Here is a 26,164-nt window from a genome sequence, read left to right as displayed (position 1 = left end):
GCAGTAACTGAGCCACCTGACAGGTTCAGGGACTGAGAGGTCAGTGAGCCGTCTCTCTTGGTACCTGTCTCTGTTTACACTCCTTTATTGAGAAGATGAAGAAGTTCCTCTCGTTGCTTCTCCTCTGTCATGTGGCATCTCCAGGTACCATCACCTTTTTAATCTCTGCTTCACTTTTCCAGTCAGCTCTGCATTTGTTGCTGCGCAGCTAAAACACGTCTTTATATTTATTTACTTTCACTTTTACTTGGCCTTGATATGACTTTTGACCTTAAATGCACCATATTCCCGATGAGTGTACTGATTGTATAATCTTGTTTGTCCGACAGTTAAACACTCCGTGACGTTTTTTACAACTGGATCTTCTGGATTCTCAAAAGTCCCAGAGTTTGTGTCTGTTGCAATGGTTGATGAACTTGTGACGGGTTACTGCGACATGGGTAAAAAGATAGTTGAACCAAAACAGGACTGGATGAGAAAATTATCAGAAAGTGAACCTCAGCTGTTGGCGTGGTACAGTGGAAAATGTCTTGACGGGGCTCACTTTTTCAAAGCCTCGATTGACCATTTGAAGCAGCTCTTCAACCAAAGTGGAGGTACGGTATATACTGTCATATATTTTTACTGCTTAATTTGTATTTATTTTTTAAATCAATTTAGTTGTGTTAAGCAATTTTTATTGATGGTTCAACCTCAGTTCCTCAGTCTATAATAACAAAATGTCCCCATTGAAACCCAGTTAAACCATAATGTTTGATCCATGAGCACACCACAAGACTGGGAGACTAACCTCATCACATGCACAACATGTTTAAGATCATCTTTTTTTAACCTGAGATATCATCTGTACATCATGTTTCAGTCTCTGTTTCTCTCTCAGGTGATCACATTTTACAGAGGATGAGTGGCTGTGAGTGGGATGATGAGACTGGAGAAGTTAATGGTTTTAATCAGTTTGGTTATAACGGAGAAGACTTTTTATCATTGGACCTGAAGACACTGACATGGATCGCTCCACAACCACAGGCTGTCATCACCAAACAGAGATGGGATGCTGATGAAGTTGGATTGAAATTTATTGAGTATATCCTCACTCAGATTTGCCCTGAACACCTGAAGTTGCTTGTGGACTATGGCAACAGCTCTCTGCTGAGAAAAGGTAAGATCACATGACCTGATATTTCATTGGATAGGACTGGACTGTATATTTTTACTAGTTTTTAAAAGTTCTAGCCGACAGTAAGAACCAGAGTTTTGACCAGCCGATCCCACCACCCATGCCCGGGAATAGTGCTCTGTGCTCAGCCACACCGGACAAGATTTTCCTTTGATGCTTTTTTTATTGAAGAAAGACAGATGATGTCTGTGTGTGTAGTTCTGCAAATACATTTTTTTTTTTTAATTAGTTCTTCACAGCAAGTTATTGTACCCCCCCACACACACACACACACACACACACTTTATAGTTAAATTAAATCTCTCTGTCCCTCTCTGCAGACCTTCCCTCAGTGTCTCTCCTCCAGAAGACTCCCTCCTCTCCAGTCAGCTGCCACGCTACAGGTTTCTACCCTGAGGCAGCCATGATGTTCTGGAGGAAAGATGGAGAGGAGCTTCATGAGGACGTGGAGCTCGGAGAGATCCTCCCCAACCACGATGGATCCTTCCAGATGAGTGTTGACCTGGACCTCTCATCAGTCAAACCTGAAGACTGGACCAGGTACGAGTGTGTGTTTCATCTCTCTGGTGTGAAGGACGACATCGTCACCAGACTGGACAAAGCAGTGATCAGGACCAACAGAGGTAAGTGGCGTCAACATCAGCTCCATCCAGGAGAGGAGACAAAGTGAGAATGTTCTGTGTTGGTTCCAGTTTCTCCCTCAGAGTTTCCTGCTGCTGCTGTTATTGGAGTTTGTGTGGGATTGATGCTGCTTCTTGCACTCTGCATCACTGGACTCTTCTTCTGGAGGAAAAACAAGAATGGTAAGAAATAATGATGTTTTTACATATCATTAACCAAGTTTTACTCCATTGTCATACGACAACTTAAGCCACAACTTTCCATACTTCATGGATGCAATGAAGGAAAAGGTCTAAAAAAGACAACTTAATATTGTTGTAAATTATACAGGTGTTGCTGTATTTTTTACGACTGTTTTACCATCTAGAAGATAATGTTTAATGAAAAAAACAAGTAACAGTTTGACTTGATATTCAGTAGAACACGGTACTGTTTTAATACCTTCATCTCTTATTTGTATTCCAGGATTCAAGCCTGCAAACTGTAAGTATTATGTCAGAATATCTGTCTGTCCTCTCTCTCTTTAATAAATACTGTTATAGTTTTTAAATCAACTTCTGGCAATTTTCTTCAACAGCTTCCGAACATTCCTCCTCTCCAACTCCTGTGGACAATGATACAGCTCCTGACTGATCACAGTGAGTACTTCATCATGTCAACAATGTGCAAACACTGTGGGCAGATTCCCTCCTCTGATGCTCCTCCTAAAACTAGCAACTCTTTACTGTCATACTCATATAATACTCTCATAAATATAAGTCTGTCTTTGGTAAAAACCTTGAATTCTTCAAGTGTTAAACAACTCTTCACTGTTCAAATGGCTGATATATTTACATAATAAATTCTTATTATTAGCCAAGTGATCCAGTATAGTGAGAGGAAACAGCTGAAACTAAGATTTAATGATATTATTGACTGAAAACTTTACATTTTGGTCCAAACATACTGCATATAATGTGAAAGCAAATACTCCATGATGATATAAACACTGAGTCCAGGTTCCTTTGTCTTCTCTTTACAGTGATTCAGTGAAGATTAGAAGAAGACACGTAACTCCAGTGAAGTGGTTGTGGCATCAATGTTTTATTAGGTTATGTTATGTGACATAAATATGTATTAACAAAACTTCTTTTACTGAAATCTAACTTTAGTGTTTTATAGATCGGATTTGACTGTTTCAGATTGTCAGTGGATGCAGTGTAGAATAATGAAGTGAGAAGTGATAGAAGCATTTTATCTGCAGCTGTTTCTGCAGACCTTTGGTGTAAAGATCACTGCAGCAGCTGTCACACAACCAGTGGTGGAAACAGTATTCAGATCCCTTACTTCAGTAAAAGTATTAATACTACAATGTGAAATTACTCCACTGCAAGTAAAAGTCCTGCATTCAAAACTTACTGAAGTAAAAGTACAAAAGTATCAGCATTAAAATATACTTAAAGTATCAAAATTAAAAGTAGAGCTTCATGTAAGTACTGTAAGTACAGTAAGTACTAGTTATACAGAACAGCCCCACTCAGATTGTTTTGTATATTCTAAATATATTATTCTATTTTTTTGTATTAATGCATTTATGTAAGCAACATTTTGATTTAGCAAATATAGGGCTCACTTTAACTACGTATTATACTGTGATGGGGTTTTATTTAATTAAAGTCTAAGCACTTTAAATGTATCATGTTTTTCACGTTACTAAAGCTGGCAGCTAAATGTAGTGGAGTAAAAAGTACAATATTTGCCTCTAAAATGTTGTGGAGTAGAAGTATAACGTTACATGAAGTGGAAATACTCAAGTAAAGTACAAGTAACTCAAAATTTTACTTGAGTAAATGTACTTAGTTACATTCCACCACTGCACACAACACACAACCATGTTTCCAGTGCAGAATCTTGGGGCTTTTACATATCAAATTCATGTTATTCAGTCATGTGATCTCTTGTCATTGCTGGTGATTAGCATTGATGACATGTCATGTAACGATATGTAAGAGATAATGTACATAGAGTGGGTCACTATCATGAAATGATCTCTGCCATGGTGATGCTAGACCCAGAGGCAAAGAGCGGGATGTTGAATCAGCTTTTATTTTTTTGTCTTTTTTTATTTGCCACAGCTGTTGAGGATTTCTTTCTGCGTATTGATATGATTGGACATGATCCTACAGAGTCTATGATCAGAACTATATCCATAGCAAGTCTCTATATATAGCAACGTTTGTTATACCTTGCAGCAGTCTGTTATTCAGAATTAACACACCCTACAATGCCATTATCGACCAATTTTTTAGGCTAAATGTGTTATTTGTCTCATATGTTGTTTGATAAGACCAGACCCAAACATGTAACATCTTTTAAACACATATTAAACATTTTTCACACACAAGGGGCTGGACAGTTTATTTTCCTGAATGTATAATTTACTTTGAATTGTTTCTTTATTGTCATTTCACTGGTGATTTATACAAGCTGAATGTTCTCAGTTCTCAGACACTGATAGAAGACTTAATGTTGTAGAAAAGATTTCCAGTCTTAATTAACATTTTTCCCATTTGCTGAACTGGAGATTATCTTGAGGTGCTGCTACATTTTCTCCTTTTGACTGCATTTCAGTGTTGTTTCTTTGAGAGAAATGTTTTCTTTTATGTTGCAACTCAAATTCAAGTTCAACAAATTGAACTTGCAACACCTGCCCACAGTTATATTCAGTATTATTCTCATATTATTCCTTAATGGTGGCATAATGAAGACCCCAGCACTGACGCTTCATCATCAGTGAGTGTGTCTCTGTAGACAAAGTGACCAGGCAGCTTTACTGATATATTAACAGTGTTGCATTCTTGTGAATCTGTAGATGACACAAATAATCTGTGGAAACAGTAAAGCCAACAGTGGCTACACCAGCCTTCCATATAATTTGGTACACTTGGGTATAATCTATTAGATTTTGCCTTTACAATAATAATTTTCCATTTTGAATGGCACTGTCACATAGTTATTAATATAACTATATTTTCATTATAGAGGTTGTAGTTTGCAGTGGTGTTGAATTGGACTGCATTATATTAAGAGATGTTTCTAATATTCTGGCACTCAAGTATTTATACTGGGTGGCCAAAATATTACAATCAATAATAATGCAGTCCAGTTCAACACGACTGCAAACTACAACCTCCATAATGAAAATATAGTTAGATTAATAACTCTGATGCTGTCAATCCAAACTGAACATTATTATTATTATTGTAAAGGAAGAATTTATGGATGGAGATGTTGCATTGGATCACATTAGATTATACAAGTGTTCCTAATGTTATGGCCGGTCGTGTGTAGAATCTGAATCATGACTGAACAATGAAAACACTCTTTGCAGGTTTGTTATTATAATTTCCATCTCCTCATGAGGAAGGCTGTTCCTCCAGCATCACGTCTCTTCCTCGAATCTCTCCTCACATCTCCGCTGAGAGGAACTTTCTTTATAAGTGATGTGTATGTCGCGAACGAGCCAGTTCAAAGAGCCGGCTCTTTTAAGTGAACGATGGGAGCCGGCTCACGTCCGTCAGCGAGCTGTTCTTCTTTCATTTTCACTTTTTTCGTTAGGAAAAGTAGCTACCTGTGGGTGCTGCAGACGCTGACTACGGTTGTCACGTGCATGCTGTGCGAACCAATCATTTGAGGATTGAGGATCATACCACAAAGCAGGGGGGGGCGGGGTGGCAGCACTGAGACACCTAAAACTGTTGGATGCTGCTGTTTTGCACATTGTATTATATTTATTTGTATTATGTTGTTTAGTTATTATTATTTTTACTCTATACCAAAAATAAATATGTATTTTTTGTCCAGATGTCAGTAGTTGGCATTAACAAAGCACATTTACTTGATTGCTGTATTTAATTTCTATTTTTTCAGTACTTTACTTGTTTTTTTTAGGTGTGTGTGTTTAAATAAAATAAAATTAAAATGTCAATAGCTGTCCTTTTTTAATTTCTATGCTCAGGTTTTTATAGGCATTTTCTATCTGCTTTGTGTAGCAGAGTGGTTCTTCAAGCAAGTTAGAGAGTTACAAGGGATTTTACAACTGTAAATGCAATTGGCTACAGCAATGTATTGAAATTTAAGTGATGTATGTGTTCAAATACAAATCACAAGTCAAAACAGCGCTTAATTTTGGGCATCTCCGGTGGCACACTAGGGCGCATACCATAGAGGCTCACTCAGTCCTCCTGAGTGGGCAGCCCAGGTTCCAAAATCTGGCTCAGAGCCCTTTTTCATGTCTCCCCCTCTGTCTCCCCCTTTCACTCTGAATATCTCTCTATCAATAAAGCTATAAAATGCCGCAAAAATGTCTTGTTTTTTTTCTTATTTTTTTTAAACTGCTAAATTTGGCTCAAGTTTAAGTGGTAAAATGCAGAGCCATTTGGGAGTCGAAAGAGCCGGCTCTTCTTGGTGAGCTGAGCCAAATTATCCGGATCACTAAAAAGAGACCAAATTCACATCACTGTTATTTATCAAGTCTGTGAGAGGAAATAAAGGTGAGAGGGAGGAGAGGAGCCGCCTTAGCCAAATAAAACAAACCCACAGTGTTGATAAGGCAGAAAATGAGGCTTATCACAACCAGATCACAACTCAGTTAAAAGCCACTTCTGATCACCTTGATGCTGGTGCCTGTATTCTGCCACATTGCATTTTCAGGTAAGATCGTGTTTTATATCTTAAACATTTATATCTATGATGAAACCATTTTAGCACTAGACACAGCTTTATTGAGTAGAAGTTGTAGGTTCTGAGGCCCGTTTATGTTTCCTCTCACGCACATTATTGATGTTGGTGCTCACCTGGCGATCTAAACTGCCCTCTCCATGTATGGTGGGCCACATGGTTCATGTGTGATCTAGTGAAAGGGCGCGCACTAAAAGGAAACCGAGACAACTAGGCAACTTGTAACGTTATTATACCTGAATCGTGTGTTAGACATCATAATCTGCGCTCACTTTTATTTCTCCCATCGGACCTGCAGCTCGTCTCCTAAAGGGGCGTGGCAGTAACTGAATCACCTGACAGGTTCAGGGACTGAGAGGTCAGTGAGCCGTCTCTCTTGGTACCTGTCTCTGTTTACACTCCTTTATTGAGAAGATGAAGAAGTTCCTCTCGTTGCTTCTCCTCTGTCATGTGGCATCTCCAGGTACGATCACCTTTTAATCTCTGCTTCACTTTTCCAGTCAGCTCTGCATTTGTTGCTGCGCAGCTAAAACACGTCTTTATATTTATTTAGCCTACTTTCACTTCTACTTGGCCTTGTTATGACTGTTTGTAACCGAATAACACTGAATGCATCATATTAATGACGTTTTTACTGATTGTATAACCTTGTTTGTCCGACAGTAAAACACTCTTTGAAGTTTTTCGCAACTGGATCTTCTGGATTCCCAAAACTCCCAGAGTATGTGGCTGTTGCGTTGGTTGATGAACTACTGATTGGTTACTGCGACAGTGATAAAAGGATAGCAGAACCAAAACAGGACTGGATGAGAAAATTATTAGAAAGTGATCCTCAGCAGTTGGCGTGGTACACTCGAACATGTCTTGAGGAGGGGGCTCACTTTTTTAAAGCCTCGATTGACCATTTGAAACATCGCTTCAACCAAAGTGGAGGTACACTATAAACTATCGTATTATATACTTTTTACTGCTTTGATTGTTTAATTTTTTTTCAACCTCAGTTCCTATAATAAGTCTACAATAACCTGTGTATTCAGAACATGCATTGTATTTGATCAGGTTTTCAACCTAGAGCCCTGGCTTCAAACTTTAGATTTGACTATTTTCCATGAGACCAGGTCATTTCCTAATGTTTGCCCTGGTCTCTTAAAAATTATGTTCCTATAACATAAAACTGCATAATCAATTAAGTTTTAAGGGAAAGTATTTTCTCCAGAATTATGTTTGTTATTGTCATATGAGAAATACGTTTGTAATCAAACTCCATGTGTTTTTTATGCACACTGTTCATTGCACCTTATTTGTTTCATAGCACCAACATTTTTATACTGTATATTCATATTTATTCTGCACTGGAATTCTATTCTACTGCTTAATACATACTCCTTCTTTAGACACTTTATTTTGTATTGTATTTTATTGTATTTTTATATTTTATTGCTTGAAGTATGCCTAGGTTGTTCTTTTTATTTAATTGTGTTGTCATTGTCTCTGTGTGTAATGCTGCTGCTACACTGTAATTTCCCAGCTTGGGATAAATAAAGTCTATCTATCTATCTATCTATCTATCTATCTATCTATCTATCTATCTATGTATCGATCGATCTATCTATCTATCTAAGTCCATGTAGAGAGAGGTCTGGGTGGATAGATAGGTCAAACTAAACAGGACTTTGACTTTGACTTTCTGTGTGACAGTTTGATGTCACTCATTTAAATAAAAAGTGAACTGATTATCTGCTCTTGAATCATGAGCACACCACAAAACAACATGTTTTAGATCATCTTTTAACCTGAGATATCATCTGTACATCATGTTTCAGTCTCTGTTTCTCTCTCAGGTGATCACATTTTCCAGAGGATGATTAGCTGTGAGTGGGATGATGAGACTGGAGAAGTTAATGGTTATGATCAGTTTGGTTATAACGGAGAAGACTTTTTATCATTGGACCTGAAGACACTGACATGGATCGCTCCACAACCACAGGCTGTCATCACCAAACAGAGATGGGATGCTGACAAAGCTAGATTGAAATTCAATGAGAATATCCTCACTCAGGTATTCCCTGAATGGCTGAAGATGTATGTGGACTATGGCAAGAGCTCTCTGCTGAGAAAAGGTAATATCACATGACCTGATATCATTTCATGGACAAAGTAATGTTTAAACAGCGTGTTCAGACTGAACTATCATTATATTATCACTATTTAGCAGTAAGATTTGATTTAACACACGTCTTTTTGCATCAGTCTCCCCTTTTCTCCATTCTTATCTTGATTTCTCCTTTCTTAATTTCTTTATTTTTCCCTTTCTCTCTCCCTCTCTGCAGACCTTCCCTCAGTGTCTCTCCTCCAGAAGACTCCCTCCTCTCCAGTCAGCTGCCACGCTACAGGTTTCTACCCTGAGGCAGCCATGATGTTCTGGAGGAAAGATGGAGAGGAGCTTCATGAGGACGTGGAGCTCGGAGAGATCCTCCCCAACCACGATGGATCCTTCCAGATGAGTGTTGACCTGGACCTCTCATCAGTCAAACCTGAAGACTGGACCAGGTACGAGTGTGTGTTTCATCTCTCTGGTGTGAAGGACGACATCGTCACCAGACTGGACAAAGCAGTGATCAGGACCAACAGAGGTGAGGATGACATTTATGACATGACTCAGAGCCTCAGTGTCACTGGTCAGATCATCTGAGCTGAACGATATTAATGGATTTTCTAAGTCATAGAAGGTTTTGTTAATGAACAAAATGTTTAATGTTTACATTACAAGTGTCTGTGTAATTTAACGACTGAAATCACCAATCAACCCGATAGGTCAAATAAAACACTGACATTGTAACAGTATGTTTCTACAAACTGTGGATACGTAGGAATTAAAGTTAGTTTTAATTAATTTAATTAAAGTTAGGTTTAATTCGTTAAGTTATGTTTCGATGTTGATCGCATTTTAAAATTGTTGAGTAATTTAATGCATTATCAAATGGCCGTTTTCTGTTAAATAATTGTGTTTCATGTTGTGACTTGATTTGTATAAACGAAGGACTCAACTTGACCGAACATAACCTGGATAACATGGACCACATGTCTGTTTTCAGACCATATCTATTTACTGCACAAGTGAGGGGTTTGTGCTGCATGTCCATGTTGGGGTAGGCATTTTTCTGGAAAAAGCAAATAAATAAATGCATAAAATTAAGCCAGAATAAAGAGAAAAAATACAGCCCTCCTCCTGCTGAATAGCAACTCTTTCTGCAGGGTTTCCCACCATTGAATCAGGCTTTCACCATCTGAAGGAATGTGCATGTGCACCTGCATTTGCAGCACAGCCGTTAGGAACGGCCTCTCTCTGAAATGAGCTGAGGTCGGCCAAAGTCTGAAAGCAAAGCAGGACCTAACTTATTTATTTTTCCTTTAACAGTGAAGACCAGAGACCTGATCACGTCCATCACTGCTGCAGCTGTTGTTCTTGTTCTCTTCTTCATCACAGCCACTGGATTTATCATTTACAAAAGGAAGAAAGGTAAGAGAGATAAATTAAAAGGTCATCTCATTTTAAATTACTTTTTTTAATACTTGATTCTTAAATCCAGTAGCTAAATTGAGACCAGCATCAGTTCCTTACCCCCATCATTTCAGAGAGCCTTACAGCGCTCTGTAAGTCCTGATAATATGACTACACCATGATTATGTTGGAGAGTGAAGAAATCAAATAAGATCTACATATAATGGTGGGATGGATTTATTTTTCAGTTTGAGTGAGTAGAAGAGAGGATTATTTTCACTGGGGAGAAGTTGACAAAAGAAATTCTGGGATTTCCAACTAAAACTATGTGTCTGTTTTGATTTCAGCCAAATGCCCTCCATCTGGTTAGTAAAACTTCCTTTTTTTTAAATCAGCACTTTTCCTGCTTTTCAGTTCCTCAAAGTTCAGAGCAGGATGATCAGACTTTACACAGTTTCACTCTAACAGTTTGTTTCTGACCTCACAGCTCCTGACAGCTGCTCTGAACTCTCTGAGAAGCTGAATCCAAGTGTGTCTGACCAGCATGTGAAACAGTGAAACTTTGACACTCGTCACATTATATATCTTTACAGAAGCAAAAGAGACTGAAAAGTGGTTTCCTTCAACAATGAAGCAGATATATTACTATACTTTAGTATCATAGGTATAATTTGTGCTTGATATTTCAAAGTTGGATTGTTTTATTTCTCATCACAAATGTATAATTTACCATATAAATCTGATTTAGTTTGATTATTTTAAATGAACTTCTATTCTATTTTTTAAAATTTGATACAAAAATGTGCCCAAGTTTCCTGATTCACATTCACTTTTTAAAAATACTTTTTATAACTTCAAATGTGCATTGTATACTATCAATGAATAAAATTACAATGAAAAAGACACGGGCATACCAAGTGTGTGGTGTTAAAGTTTCAGTTGTTCAGTGATGTATCCAGCTTCATATCTTTATCCACATTTATATTTTGTTTAGGATCTGAAGAAGAGTTACTTTTCTGAGTTTTTTAAGTGTGAAGCATTGAGTGCCCTTGAATCTTGAGGCGAGAGTGTGTTTCCTTATGTTACCACTAGAGAGCAACATAACTCTGAAATGAGTCAGCTGTGAGAGAAGTCACTGCAGTGAAACAAGCTGCCAGAGCAACATTCCTCAGTCTTTCCAGCTACAACTTCCTTTAGAGTCTTTAGAGTCAGGTTCATCAATATCAGTTATCTAAACTCTCTAACCTGCTTCTCCCTCCGTATCCCTCACTCCAAAATTAATCTTAAAATCATGTTACACATCATAATCTGCGCTCAGTTTTATTTCTCCCATCGGACCTGCAGCTCGTCTCCTAAAGGGGCGTGGCAGTAACTGAGCCACCTGACAGGTTCAGGGACTGAGAGGTCAGTGAGCCGTCTCTCTTGGTACCTGTCTCTGTTTACACTCCTTTATTGAGAAGATGAAGAAGTTCCTCTCGTTGCTTCTCCTCTGTCATGTGGCATCTCCAGGTACCATCACCTTTTTAATCTCTGCTTCACTTTTCCAGTCAGCTCTGCATTTGTTCCTGCGAAGCTAAAACACGTCTTTATATTTATTTACTTTCACTTCTACTTGGACTTGTTATGACTATTTGTTTTTAACCGAATACCACTGAATGCATCATATTTACGATGTATGTACTGATTGTATAACCTTGTTTGTCCGACAGTTAAACACTCCTTGACGTTTGTTACAACTGGATCTTCTGGATTCCAAAATGTTCCAGAGTTTGTAGCTGTTGCATTGGTTGATGAACTTGTGATGGGTTACTGCGACAGCTATAAAAAGATAGGTGAACCCAAACAGGACTGGATGAGAAAGTTATTAGAAAGTGAACCTCAGCAGTTGGAGTGGTACAGTCGAGAATGTACTGATATTGTGCCGAACCTTTTCAAAGCCTCGATTTACCAATGGAAGCAGCGCTTCAACCAAAGTGGAGGTACAGTATATAATGTTACATTATATCTTTTTACTGCTTTCATTTTTTTTCTTTTTTATTCATTTTAGCTGTGTTAAACCGTTTTTTTTTTTGTTCAACCTCAGTTCCTATAATAATCTATAATAACCTGTGTAGTCAGAACAGACACTCTGAACCTTAAGGATAAAATGTCCCCATTGAAACCCAGTTAAACCATAATGTTTGATCCTATGGTCATCATGCATTGTATTTGATCAGGTTTTCAACATAGATCCCTGGCTGCAAAACTGTAGATTTGACTATTTTCCATGAGACCAGGTCATTTCCTAATGTTAGCCCTGGTCTCTTAAAATGTTGTTCTCATAACACAAAACTTCACAATCAATTAGGTTTTAAGGGAAAATATTTTCTCCAGAATTATGTTTGTTTGTCCGATCACAAATACATTCATGTAGAGAGAGGTCTGTGTGGATAGATAGGTCAAACTAAACAGGACTTTGACTTTGACTTTGTGTGTGACAGTTTGATGTCACTCATTTAAATAAAAAGTGAACTGATTATCTGCTCTTGAATCACGAGCACACCACAAGACTGGGAGACTAACCTCATGACATGCACAACATGTTTAAGATCATCTTTTTTTAACCTGAGATATTATCTGTACATCATGTTTCAGTCTCTGTTTCTCTCTCAGGTTTCCATATTTTCCAGAGGATAAGTGGCTGTGAGTGGGATGATGAGACCGGAGAAGTTAATGGTTATGATCAGCTTGGTTATAACGGAGAAGACTTTTTATCATTGGACCTGAAGACACTGACATGGATCGCTCCACAACCACAGGCTGTCATCACCAAACAGAGATGGGACGCTGATATAGCGAGATTTAAAGACAATGGGCCTCATTCATGAAACGTGAGCAGAACGAATTTGTGTGTAAACCGTTCGCAGACGGAAATTTACGTGCATCTCCGCATTCATCAATATTTTAGTAGCTCCGATCTTTTCGTAGCTACTAACAAAATCTACACATGCTGCTGACCACACGTAGTGCTTGTGTAAATTTAAGAACGCATATAAATAATGCTCGTCACTGTTGGAAATTACAATTTTAATTCATAATGCGTTCTGTTATGTACACAATACGCAGATGCCTTTGAAACATGTGATATAAACATGGCAAACGATTAAAAATATAACATATTTAGTTAAATTAGTTGGCAATTGGCGGGATTAAGATTCAGATTAAACTCATAATTGTGAATTATCTATGTAAATTGACGCATCCTGCCTGCAGTTCTCAGAGGTATCATTAAATTAATGCCAGAGTATATCCAATTTCCATACGGCGCACAACGGCAGACAGAAGTAATGCAGGGGTTCAGTGCAGTTGCAAACATGCCAGGTGTTATCGGTGCCATAGACTGCACACACGTACGCATCAAGGCTCCATCCGGTGATGCATTTGCTTACATTAACCGGAAAAACTTTCATTCCGTGAATGTGCAACTGATCTGTGACGCAAAGTGTGTGTTGTTAAACGTTGTGGCACGGTGGCCCGGTGGGACGCATGACGCATTCATCCTGCGTAATTGCGCAGTTGGCACGCGTTTGGAGGATGGAGCTGTGAGAGACGGCTGGCTCATTGGTAAGAATATAGCCTGCATAATCACATGTGTGTGTTATATATGGACTTACCTTTCTATATCCATAGGGGATAGGGGTTACCCACTGACGCCGTGGCTTATGACCCCACTGGCCAGCCCGCAGACACCACAGGAGCATACAATGAGGCGCACGCGGCTACTCGGGCCGTTGTAGAGCGCACCAACGGGGTATTTGGACTCTGAGCGTCCTCCTCCTGTGGCAGATGTACTTTTTTTGTGTGCGCTAATGCGTTTCTTTGCGTCAAGTTTAATGTCAAACCATTTACGTTTAACCTCGGACGTAGTTCTTTGCACTACAGAAACCACATTTACTGCGTCCGTCACCTCCCTCCACGCTTTCGCTTTGCCTGTCCCTGTCACACCACTACTAACAGATGAAAATAAAAAAAAATTTTGGACTCCACTTCTCCCAAAATAACTTCAATCTCCGCTTCGGAAAAATTCTTTTTTCTTTCTCGTTCTTTTTTTCTTTGTGCCATGACTGACAGGTTGACAGGATGCCTCTACACACCTCCTTATATGGTGGTCATTAGCAATTCATGGGCGGGGTTCATGCTAATTGCTGATTACCGGGAGCGCGCTGCCACCTTACGATGGATTGGCATTCATGATCATACACACGTGTTTACGATCAGATCTGAGTTTCCCGCGGCGTTCATGAATCCGGAGTAGGTTTTTAGTAGCGTAGGCTTTTATGTGCAAATCTACGCACAAATCTACTAACGTTTCATGAATGAGGCCCACTGAGTATATCCTCACTCAGGTATTCCCTGAATGGCTGAAGATGTATCTGGACTATGGCAAGAGCTCTCTGCTGAGAAAAGGTAATATCACATGACCTGATATCATTTCATGGACACAATAATGTTTATACAGCCGCTCCTTTATTTCCTCCCTTTCTCTGTCCCTCTCTGCAGACCTTCCCTCAGTGTCTCTCCTCCAGAAGACTCCCTCCTCTCCAGTCAGCTGCCACGCTACAGGTTTCTACCCTGAGGCAGCCATGATGTTCTGGAGGAAAGATGGAGAGGAGCTTCATGAGGACGTGGAGCTCGGAGAGATCCTCCCCAACCACGATGGATCCTTCCAGATGAGTGTTGACCTGGACCTCTCATCAGTCAAACCTGAAGACTGGACCAGGTACGAGTGTGTGTTTCATCTCTCTGGTGTGAAGGACGACATCGTCACCAGACTGGACAAAGCAGTGATCAGGACCAACAGAGGTAAGTGGCGTCAACATCAGCTCCATCCAGGAGAGGAGACAAAGTGAGAATGTTCTGTGTTGGTTCCAGTTTCTCCCTCAGAGTTTCCTGCTGCTGCTGTTATTGGAGTTTGTGTGGGATTGATGCTGCTTCTTGCACTCTGCATCACTGGACTCTTCTTCTGGAGGAAACACAAGAATGGTAAGGAATAATGACGGTTTTACTTATCATGAAGCAAATTCTACTTCACTGTCTCAGGAGAAGTAAAGTGAGGTTTCTGACACAACTTCACATACTTCATGGGTGTAATGAGGGAAAAGGTCTGGAAAAGACAACTTAATATTGTTGTATATAATACAAGTGTTAAATAGATTTATTTCTCACTCTGACTGAATAGAAGAGAGGATCGTTTTGACCTGGCAAAATGTGGCAACATATATTCTGGCATTTCCAACTGAAATGATTTGTTTTTTGTTTTGATTTCAGCCAAAAGCCCTCCATCTGGTAAGTAAAACTTATTTTTTCAACTTGTCTGACACACTTTATACTGTAGATTAATAAAGGGTTCACATTATTGTTAATTTTTAAGACTGTTTCCTGCATTTACAGTCAAACAGCAGGATGAGCAGATTTACACAGTTTCACACTAACAGTTTGTTTCTGACCTCACAGCTCCTGACAGCAGCTCTGAACTCTCTGAGAAGCTGAATCCAAGTGTGTTTGACCAACACGTGAAACAGTGAAACTTTGACATGTGTCACATTATAAATCTTTATAACCCTAACCCTAACCCAAAAGAGACTGAAAAGTGGTTTTCTGCAACAAAAATCAAGTAGTTATAGTATATCACTATATTATAGTAGCCTGGGTATACCCATAATGCCTTGCGCGCTCGATTTGATTTCGAACTGCAACACAGTCTGGAAACTAACGCCGTTTCTTAGCCCTGTTTTAGGGATCCAATCACAGAGCGGGGAGGGGCGGCAAGACGATGACGCGTACTACTCGGCAGACGGAAGCTTGTAGTTTTGTAGTTTTCTTACAGATCCAACATGGCTGCAGCAGACGCCAAGCTCTCTTTCGATCTAGCTGAGGCATTTTAAATAGTTTAGAGCGACAGTTGATTTTAAAAGAAGAACAACAATTGCCTTTACACGCTTGTTTCACCGCGAAAAAGGATGTTTTAGCCTTGCTTCCGACAGGATTTGGCCAAAGCCTAATCTACCAACTAGCCCCGCTACCGCTCGCTGCTGTAACCACGGTGATCTGGCTACGAGCCGGGGGACAGCGGAGCCGCCCAGAGACCCCCAGCAGCTCGTCTATTGACCATAAAATCAGTGGATGTGTGTGGCTGAATGACATGAGGGGAAATAAGGCGTAAAAATAAAGAATCTTGCAGAAAGCGAGAACTGGAGAAGCAAAGCAGCCACACACACACACACACTAGAGCAGCCAGAGCCAGAACATGCTGCAGAAAAACGTTGCAGAAGCACAACTGAGCATTTTAGTCTCAAAGCAGAGATGCTAGAGGGCTAGCCCGGCTATGTAAACATCTATGTCGCTCTACATACGTCATCTGGTAATAACTGATACGATTGGCTAAGAGCTATGTTGAGCGTTGCAGCTTCATCTGCGTTGAACTCGGGAATTAATTAATAATGAATTAATAACGGAGGCAATAATGCTCTTTAGCCCCTTTTGGCATATTTATTGAGAGCACCCTTCTTCAGTCATGAAGGCAGAACTAATTCAGTGAACTCTGAACCCCCTCTGGGCATAGTCCACAGACCTGCGCCCCCTTGTGGCACCTCAACAAAACAGCACCACTTAAAACACATTGGGCCTCATTCATGAAACGTGAGCAGAACGAATTTGTGTGTAAACCGTTCGCAGACGGAAATTTACGTGCATCTCCGCATTCATCAATATTTTAGTAGCTCCGATCTTTTCGTAGCTACTAACAAAATCTACACATGCTGCTGACCACACGTAGTGCTTGTGTAAATTTAAGAACGCATATAAATAATGCTCGTCACTGTTGGAAATTACAATTTTAATTCATAATGCGTTCTGTTATGTACACAATACGCAGATGCCTTTGAAACATGTGATATAAACATGGCAAACGATTAAAAATATAACATATTTAGTTAAATTAGTTGGCAATTGGCGGGATTAAGATTCAGATTAAACTCATAATTGTGAATTATCTATGTAAATTGACGCATCCTGCCTGCAGTTCTCAGAGGTATCATTATATTAATGCCAGAGTATATCCAATTTCCATACGGCGCACAACGGCAGACAGAAGTAATGCAGGGGTTCAGCGCAGTTGCAAACATGCCAGGTGTTATCGGTGCCATAGACTGCACACACGTACGCATCAAGGCTCCATCCGGTGATGCATTTGCTTACATTAACCGGAAAAACTTTCATTCCGTGAATGTGCAACTGATCTGTGACGCAAAGTGTGTGTTGTTAAACGTTGTGGCACGGTGGCCCGGTGGGACGCATGACGCATTCATCCTGCGTAATTGCGCAGTTGGCACGCGTTTGGAGGATGGAGCTGTGAGAGACGGCTGGCTCATTGGTAAGAATATAGCCTGCATAATCACATGTGTGTGTTATATATGGACTTACCTTTCTATATCCATAGGGGATAGGGGTTACCCACAGACGCCGTGGCTTATGACCCCACTGGCCAGCCCGCAGACACCACAGGAGCATACAATGAGGCGCACGTGGCTACTCGGGCCGTTGTAGAGCGCACCAACGGGGTATTTGGACTCTGAGCGTCCTCCTCCTGTGGCAGATGTACTTTTTTTGTGTGCGCTAATGCGTTTCTTTGCGTCAAGTTTAATGTCAAACCATTTACGTTTAACCTCGGACGTAGTTCTTTGCACTACAGAAACCACATTTACTGCGTCCGTCACCTCCCTCCACGCTTTCGCTTTGCCTGTCCCTGTCACACCACTACTAACAGATGAAAATAAAAAAAATTTTTTGGACTCCACTTCTCCCAAAATAACTTCAATCTCCGCTTCGGAAAAATTATTTTTTCTTTCTCGTTCTTTTTTTCTTTGTGCCATGACTGACAGGTTGACAGGATGCCTCTACACACCTCCTTATATGGTGGTCATTAGCAATTCATGGGCGGGGTTCATGCTAATTGCTGATTATCGGGAGCGCGCTGCCACCTTACGATGGATTGGCATTCATGATCATACACACGTGTTTACGATCAGATCTGAGTTTCCCGCGGCGTTCATGAATCCGGAGTAGGTTTTTAGTAGCGTAGGCTTTTATGTGCAAATCTACGCACAAATCTACTAACGTTTCATGAATGAGGCCCATTGAGTACACTCAATTAAAGAATGTCTTTTAACAAGCTACCTACAGACACTTTTGATAGACAGTAGTAGCACCCAATAAACAGCTCTGGAGGATCGTAAACCACACCTCTACGGAAAAATGAATGGCTGGTTTCCAGACTAACCTCATTTGTGATTAGCCTGCCGTTAGCCAGGCTAATATTATAGTATAATAGTTATTTGTGTGGTTGATATTTTAAAGTGAAATAGTGTTATTTCTCATTAAACGTATAACTTCTATTTTATTTATGATTAATTTTACATTTATGTGTTTCCTAACCAATATTTTTAAGCATGTTCAATGTGTGTGTTTGATCATTTTAGTATTATTTTATGGCTTTAGAATAACGTGAATTACAGGTTTCTGTGAACAGAATGTAGACATTGAATGTTTTCTCAAAATCAGCTGTTGTGATGGATTATTGAGACCATGTTTTTAATTGATAAAAAGTTTAGCCACTGTTAACGAGTGGCTATTGATAGTGGAAGCAGATAGACAGTGATGTGGTTGGACAACATCAAGTTGCTCATCCAGCCAGCTGGGCCAGCCACTGTAGTTTAGCCTGATGCAGATATGATGTAGATATCAGGCAGCTGACTATCTGCTCTTTGGTTGGGGGAGTGAAGGATTTAAAGGCAGCTTTAAGCCATGTGGTCGGGGTTAGAGAATGGTCTCACCTGCTCCGTACATTTATGATGACAGCCAACTGCAGGACCTGATTAAAGGTAAAAACATCATTAAATGAATACTGGGCTTCTGGAGGAATTCTCATCTCACCTTTGGTACATTTCACTCTGTATTAATAACCATTAATGAATGTCAAACTCAAATGTATTGCTCTAGTTTTAGTTCTGATGCTTTGCTTTAAAAAAAAAACGATTTTAAAGGTTTTGCTGAGTCCATATACTCATGTGTGGAGTATGAATATTACCTGAGACTGCAGTATTGTCACATAGCTGGATGAGAACATTGGTATGAGTGTCAACTGAGCAGAGTTATCTCCACACAAGCTTAGAGAAGAAATCAGTTGTTCAACAGCTCTGTAAAAGATGCCTTCTAGCAACTTCATGGCTGTGGTGTGTGAGGAAGCATCAACTCCCTCACTAGCTGTTGCTTAAACCCTTTTTTTCTTTAACAAAAGTATACAAACTCATACAGTTTTCTTTGTTTCCTTTATTTGGTATAAAATAGTTTGATGATAAATTTAGGAGATACACATTGTTTATTTTGCATAAAGCTCAGTTTTAGTTAAAGTCATAACCTGTCCTTTGAGTCCTTTGTGGAGGCCATCTTGTGCTGGTGATTAAAGAGGAAGCACGCCTCAGTTGCAGCCCTTTTATGTTGTTTGTGAGTAGGTGGGTACCTGCAGCTGATTGGTTAAAGGGTGTGTTATACAGATGACAGCAAATTAAGATGAATATTGAATGATAGAGAAATGTTTCACTTAATTTGAAGGTATGACATTAAGGATCTCCTAATGTAGAAATTAAATGGGGTTTGTTGTTATGAGCAATTTAAGAATATGTATGTATATTTGTGTTTAACCTTGTGACCTCTGTTATAGTGCTGTCCTGATAGGCCAGTTTGAACTGGCAAGGCGGGCTCTCATCCTATATATATGAGTGAAATGACAGTGGCCAGGGCTGATATAGAGGGAGAGCGGCGTCTGAACTGTTTGAGCTGTGACCCGTTTTGTCTTGTTTCATTTTGATTCTTTTTGAGACTGAAAATAAAAGTAAGTTATTTTTCAGCATAACTCCTGGCTATTGTGATAGTTTTTGTCCTCCTCAAGTCTCACTATGTTTCCCTGCACCTCACATTGCAACATGGTGTAAAATAGAATAAGTGTGGCTTCACAAAGGACTAACAGTGTTTTTGTACACATAATCACAGATTGTTGTGTGGAAATAAAGTTTCAGCTTTTCAGTAACTTCATATATGTGTCGACATTTCTTTTATATTTAAATCTGAAGATTTATTTTTCTTCAGTTCTTAAATTGTTAAATGTTTGAGGATGGAAGAATACAGCTACAAAAATATTCCTGCAGCAATTTTTTGTGAAGCATTGAGTGCCCTTTAATCTTGAGGCTAGAGTGTGTTTCCTTATGTTACCACTAGAGAGCAACATAACTCTGAAATGAGTCAGCTGTGAGAGAAGTCACTGCAGTGAAACAAGCTGCCAGAGCAACATTCCTCAGTCTTTCCAGCTACAACTTCCTTTAGAGTCTTTAGAGTCAGGTTCATCAATATCACTTCATCTAAACTCTCCCTAAACTGCTTTTCCCTCCGTATCCCTCACTCCAAAATTAATCTTTAAATCATGTTTCACGTAATAATCTGCGCCCAGTTTTATTTCTCCCATCGGACCTGCAGCTCGTCTCCTAAAGGGGCGTGGCAGTAACTGAGCCCACCTGACAGGTACAGGGACTGAGAGGTCAGTGAGCCGTCTCTCTTGGTACCTGTCTCTGTTTACACTCCTTTATTGAGAAGATGAAGAAGTTCCTCTCGTTGCTTCTCCTCTGTCATGTGGCATCTCCAGGTACCATCACCTTTTTAATCTCTGCTTCACTTTTCCAGTCAGCTCTGCATTTGTTCCTGCGCAGCTAAAACACGTCTTTATATTTATTTACTTTCACTTCTACTTGACCTTGTTATGACTATTTGTTTGTAACCGAATAACACTGAATGCATCATATTAATGACGTTTGTACTGATTGTATAACCTTGTTTGTCTGACAGTTAAACACTCCTTCAAGTTTTTTACAACTGGATCTTCTGGATTCCAAAAACTCCCAGAGTATGTGGTTGTTGTATTGGTTGATGAACTACTGATTGGTTACTGCGACATGGATAAGAAGATAGCAGAACCAAAACATGACTGGATGAGAAAAGTATTAGAAAGTGATCCTCAGCAGTGGGAGTGGTACACTGCAGCATGTCTTGAGGAGGGGGCTCACTTTTTCAAAACCTCGATTGACCTTTTGAAGCAGCGCTTCAACCAAAGTGGAGGTACATCTTATATGTTTTACTGCTTTGATTGTTTAAGTTTTATTATTATTTATCTAGCTGTGTTAAAGCAGTTTTTTTATTTTATTCTTTTTCATTATCAGTTCCTATAATAACCTGTGGAGTCAGAACAGACACCCTGAACCTTAAGGACAAAATGTCCCCATTGAAACCCAGTTAAACCATAATGTTTGATCCTATGGTCATCATGCATTGTATTTGATCAGGTTTTCAACATAGAGCCCTGGCTTCAAACTGTAGATTTTACTATTTTCCATGAGACCAGGTAATTTCCTAATGTTAGCCCTGGTCTCTAAAAATGTTGTTCTCATAACACAAAACTGCATAATCAATAAGGTTTTAAGGGAAAATACTTTCTCCAGAATTATGTTTGTTTTTGTCAGATCACATACGTTTGTAATGAAAGTCCATGTAGAGAGAGGTCTGTGTGGATAGATAGGTCAAACTAAACAGGACTTTCACTTTGACTTTGTGTGACAGTTTGATGTCACTCATTGAAATAAAAAGTGAACTGATTATCTGCTCTTGAATCATGAGCACACCACAAAACAACATGTTTAAGATCATCTTTTTTTAACCTGAGATATCATCTGTACATCATGTTTCAGTCTCTGTTTCTCTCTCAGGTGATCACATTTTACAGAGGATGACTGGCTGTGAGTGGGATGATGAGACTGGAGAAGTTAATGGTTTTAATCAGTTTGGTTATAACGGAGAAGACTTTTTATCATTGGACCTGAAGACATTGACATGGATCGCTCCAAAACCACAGGCTGTCATCATCAAACAGAGATGGGACGCTGACAAAGCTAGATTGAAAGACAATGAGTATTACCTCACTCAGGTATTCCCTGAATGGCTGAAGATGTATCTGGACTATGGCAAGAGCTCTCTGCTGAGAAAAGGTAATATCACATGACCTGATATCATTTCATGGACACAATAATGTTTATACAGCCTGCTGAGACTGAACTATCATTGTATTGTCATTGATTTGATTTAATATACGTTTTATGGCTTCAGTCTCAAATTTTCTCCATTTCTTATCTTGATTTCTCCCTTCTTAATTTCTTCATTTTTCCCTTTCTCTGTCCCTCTCTGCAGACCTTCCCTCAGTGTCTCTCCTCCAGAAGACTCCCTCCTCTCCAGTCAGCTGCCACGCTACAGGTTTCTACCCTGAGGCAGCCATGATGTTCTGGAGGAAAGATGGAGAGGAGCTTCATGAGGACGTGGAGCTGGGAGAGATCCTCCCCAACCACGATGGATCCTTCCAGATGAGTGTTGACCTGGACCTCTCATCAGTCAAACCTGAAGACTGGACCAGGTACGAGTGTGTGTTTCATCTCTCTGGTGTGAAGGACGACATCGTCACCAGACTGGACAAAGCAGTGATCAGGACCAACAGAGGTGAGACTTCTATCTGTCGTTAAACTCTTTCCTTTATCCAGTTTTGTTTCCAGTTTCTTGATTTTAGTTTTTTATATATCATTTTAAGACTTATATCAGAAATCGTTCTGCTGTTCACTTGTCCTGTGAATAATATGAATGACAGTAAAGTTAACATTGAATCTCTTTTCTGCTTTAAATATTAAACCAACACACCACCCACTTCTGGACTCAGAATTATTACCACAGTTTGTTTTGTGTTGCCTGTCCAATGTTTGCTTAAGCTTTGGTTAATATAAAAAATATAAATAATAATAAATATATATTTATTTTTAGATTTTAATGTTTGTATCACCTTTTGTAAGTTTATTTTAGTTGTTAAATCATAATTAAAAAAATAATTAAGATAAATGTTTGTAACCATTTTTATTTGTATCCACAGTTCAGAGAGAATAATATATAATAATCACTGTATTGACTGAACTACTGGCCAGTTTTAGAGCCTAAATAATGGAAAATTTTAATAAATTGATGGAAGAATGTATCTATCAGTAAATCAGTCAGAATCAAGTTTATTGGCCGAAAATGTTAACATTCAAAACGGAGTTTGTGTCAAAAACCAAATATGGGACAGAAACCAACACAGACATGCAGCTAAACAAAGACAACAAAGCTATAGACAAGAATAAACAAACAACAAATAGATACAGTAATTATGTTCAGATAAGAAGGGATAAAAATAACAAGAGCAGAACAAACAATGTCTACAGGATTGTGTTCTGGTGGACAAACTGACGTTCTTCTCTTCTGACCTGCTTCATCTGTTCACGTTGTGACTATTTCTTGTTGTTTTCTGCTCCACAGAGAAGCCCACTGACATGACCGCCATCATCATCGCTGCAGTCGTTGTTCTTGCTCTCATCCTCATCGCTGTGATTGGAGTCCTGATTTGCAGAAAGAAGAAAGGTGAGAGACCCAAACAGAGAGATTTTCTCTCTTTTTTAAAGTATTTCAGACTGTGAGTTGAGGCTTTTATTCAGATTGTGAAAGAGAAACAATCTTCAACAGTAAGTGGTGAACGGCTCAGAGCAGAGTCATGGTGATCGGACCAGAAGAGCAAAATAATAATCTAGTTACACATGATTTTAGTTTAAACGTTAATATTTCTATTTCCTTATATACTTCATATATTATGGTTAATGCCAGTTTACATTTATAGAGTAAAGTTGTGTTTTGTTTTTTTAAGTGCTTAACTGGTAATACATTCATGTCCCATTAAGACAACCTGACAGTTGTGTGCTACTTTAAGGCAGGTAGGAGCTCGCAGGTAGAGAGTGGAGTCACAACGTTTTTAACTGTGTTGTGGAGAGTATTTTAGTTTATTATTTGTTCAAGGGACAGCGGATTAATAAAACCCTTTTTCAAGAGGAGCCAGAGTGAGCTGTGTGTTGAGGAAAAGAAACACGTGTCAACATAAAGGTTTACACCGTGGAACTGGTTTTGGATCCTAAAATGATTTTTAGTACGATGACTTAAGAAAGAAGTGATTATTAAAGAAGTTAAGTGGGTTAAAAAAAGAAACGTAGAGGAGATGAATTTGTCAGTGTGAGTGAATAGAAGAGGGGATCATGTCCACAGAGAAGAAGGTGTTAGAAGATACTCTGGCATTTGGCAGTTGTGACGACTAAAATGATGTGTGTGTTTTGTTTTTCAGCCGAATGCGAGTCATCCTGTGAAAACAACTCTGAGCTCTCTGAGAAACTGAATTCTGGAAAAGAAAACCCTGAAGGCCAAACACACAACCCTGCACAAAGTGGGTTGCTTCAGGAGACGTGAACTTTTCACACCTGCTGCTCAACAAAGACGCCTTCAACAATTGAAAATATGATGCAAAGAAAAGACCAAATGTCAAACCTTTTTTTAAATGAGTGACATTTTCCTGGTTAACAAATTCATCAGATATGGTTTAACACAAACTGGTGGTGAGTATAAATATTAGACACAAGCCTGAAGTGGAAGGTGAGCTTCTCAAGGGTTTTAATATTTATAATGTTCCACTTAAACATCTTAAATCCAGAAACCCTGTGACACAACACTGGACAACATGTGTTGTTGTTGTGTGATGCTGGTGTCTCTCTGAGTCCTGTCATGTCCCGTACAACACTTCTAAACTCTGTCATGTTGTGGAGAAGATCTCTGATCTGGTTTACAAGGTTTTTTATGGAGAAGAAGCTCTTTTTCTTTACTTTTAATTTGGTGAACTGAATTCTGTTCTTCACTTAAAAAGTCCACCAGTGTGTAAATAATCATGTAAAGATATGGTGTGTGTAAAATATAAAGCTGTAAAATAAATATTTTATCTGGTTTTCTAAAATGTTTTGTTTCATTTCTTTTGAATAACTTTTATTCGTTCATTGCTCTCAAAACGTATTTTATGGCTCATTTTTAATTGTCAGCTTTTATCACGTGTCAATATAATATAAAGATTAAATTAATTGTGTGATCTGGATTTTTAAGCATTTAAAAAAAATTCAGATAACATTTTTCTTAAATTTAAGCTTCTTTTTATAGCACTTTTTTGTCAATTTTTATAACTTGTCAGTAAAATAGAACACTTAAAGTTGTGAAATCTAAAGTGGGAAACTGTTTGATTTTCTTTCAAAGCTTCTATTTATGACTCCTATTTATTTATTTATGTCTCCCACTATCAAATAAAGCTGAAAAATGGTAAAAAATAAAAAATAAATAGAATTTGTGTGTTTGGGTTATTGAGAACATTACTGTTTAGAGTGTAACAGCCTCCATTTAATTTCAACTTTTAATTCAGTTTAAAGGCAGATATAGTATTCGTCCACAGGGGGCGCTGTCACTGCTGACTTCTCTGTAAAGGTGAATAAGCAGTGATCAACTCAGGTATTGATCAGCAGAGAGCAGAAAGAGGTTTGGTCAACCAGAGCTATAATAATAATAATATAAATACTACAATGTCTGGATAAAAGATTTGACACAGATTGATTTGTTTGTGTAATAACCATAAATATCATTTTCACCATTTTTATTGAGTTTAACTTCATTGCATAATAGAAATATATTATGTAAGTACATCTCATTTAGCCAGCAGTTCACCATGACCTACTGCAGAATGTGTGTTATTTTCATAATTCATCTTACATATATATATATACCATAATATTCCCTGAACTGCACAAAAAATAACAAATGAATACAACTTAATTTTGCATCCTTAATCTAAGAAGAGATATTAATCTAGAACTGTACAGTTTCAATATACTTTTTTAGATTTGGTTATTTCAGAATGAAATACTGTCTTTGTTTTGTGTTGTTATTTTCACAATTCTATGTTGTTTTTATTTTATTGACAGCTTTAGTTGCTTTGCATATTCAGCTTATTAATACAAAATATAAGTTAATCAATAAATTGAGATGTATAAGCTGCCCCGTGGATAAATTAGTTGAAATGTCAGCCTGTACAAGCTGCAATATTAAAATTATGCATAAATATTTATAATTCAATAATA

General features: G+C 38.7%; 3 protein-coding genes and 2 long non-coding RNA genes across 5 annotated transcripts; 4 read left to right on the top strand and 1 right to left on the bottom strand.

The window, feature by feature from the left end:
* Window positions 1–316: 316 nt before the first annotated feature.
* On the top strand, window positions 317–1,991 carry LOC131984568 (BOLA class I histocompatibility antigen, alpha chain BL3-7-like; the record flags this gene model as incomplete). The annotated part of the gene is made up of 4 exons (XM_059349419.1): window positions 317–596; window positions 881–1,159; window positions 1,498–1,800; window positions 1,870–1,991. Coding segments are annotated over 4 exons (984 nt in total), but the record flags the coding sequence as incomplete, so codon positions are not given.
* A 131-nt stretch (window positions 1,992–2,122) lies between these two features.
* Window positions 2,123–3,218, top strand: LOC131984575 (uncharacterized). The gene is made up of 3 exons (XR_009395575.1): window positions 2,123–2,281; window positions 2,376–2,436; window positions 2,820–3,218. It is a non-coding gene; the product is annotated as an uncharacterized LOC131984575 (long non-coding RNA).
* Window positions 3,219–11,479: 8,261 nt separating this feature from the next.
* LOC131984557 (major histocompatibility complex class I-related gene protein-like) lies at window positions 11,480–15,741 on the top strand. The gene is made up of 8 exons (XM_059349407.1): window positions 11,480–11,528; window positions 11,729–11,998; window positions 12,672–12,882; window positions 14,386–14,465; window positions 14,559–14,861; window positions 14,931–15,041; window positions 15,327–15,344; window positions 15,513–15,741. Exons 1-8 carry the CDS (start codon window positions 11,480–11,482, stop codon window positions 15,581–15,583), a joined length of 1,113 nt encoding a protein of 370 aa, XP_059205390.1. The 3' UTR covers window positions 15,584–15,741.
* Window positions 14,855–19,793, bottom strand: LOC131984573 (uncharacterized). Its single transcript, XR_009395573.1, has 3 exons — window positions 19,474–19,793; window positions 18,890–18,927; window positions 14,855–15,021 (listed from the first exon to the last, which is right to left on the bottom strand). It is a non-coding gene; the product is annotated as an uncharacterized LOC131984573 (long non-coding RNA).
* Window positions 19,794–20,702: 909 nt separating this feature from the next.
* On the top strand, window positions 20,703–25,132 carry LOC131984548 (major histocompatibility complex class I-related gene protein-like). The gene is made up of 6 exons (XM_059349398.1): window positions 20,703–20,751; window positions 20,952–21,221; window positions 21,866–22,144; window positions 22,344–22,646; window positions 23,490–23,591; window positions 24,340–25,132. Exons 1-6 carry the CDS (start codon window positions 20,703–20,705, stop codon window positions 24,459–24,461), a joined length of 1,125 nt encoding a protein of 374 aa, XP_059205381.1. The 3' UTR covers window positions 24,462–25,132.
* The last annotated feature ends 1,032 nt before the right edge of the window (window positions 25,133–26,164 follow it).

The sequence above is a fragment of the Centropristis striata genome, chromosome 14 (assembly GCF_030273125.1).
Source record: "Centropristis striata isolate RG_2023a ecotype Rhode Island chromosome 14, C.striata_1.0, whole genome shotgun sequence".
NCBI lineage: Eukaryota > Metazoa > Chordata > Actinopteri > Perciformes > Serranidae > Centropristis > Centropristis striata.
Note: the sequence above shows the minus strand (reverse complement) of the source record. Positions and strands in the feature narration are given on the sequence as shown.

Excerpts from the sequence above, each read along its gene's own strand:
- LOC131984557 (XM_059349407.1), top strand. The coding sequence starts at position 11,480 with ATGAAGAAGTTCCTCTCGTTGCTTCTCCTCTGTCATGTGGCATCTCCA. Across the intron at positions 11,529-11,728 it reads CTGTCATGTGGCATCTCCAG|TTAAACACTCCTTGACGTTT; the intron begins GTACCATCACCT and ends TTTGTCCGACAG. Across the intron at positions 14,466-14,558 it reads GAGCTCTCTGCTGAGAAAAG|ACCTTCCCTCAGTGTCTCTC; the intron begins GTAATATCACAT and ends CCCTCTCTGCAG.
- LOC131984548 (XM_059349398.1), top strand. The coding sequence starts at position 20,703 with ATGAAGAAGTTCCTCTCGTTGCTTCTCCTCTGTCATGTGGCATCTCCA. Across the intron at positions 21,222-21,865 it reads GCGCTTCAACCAAAGTGGAG|GTGATCACATTTTACAGAGG; the intron begins GTACATCTTATA and ends TTTCTCTCTCAG. Across the intron at positions 22,647-23,489 it reads AGTGATCAGGACCAACAGAG|AGAAGCCCACTGACATGACC; the intron begins GTGAGACTTCTA and ends TCTGCTCCACAG.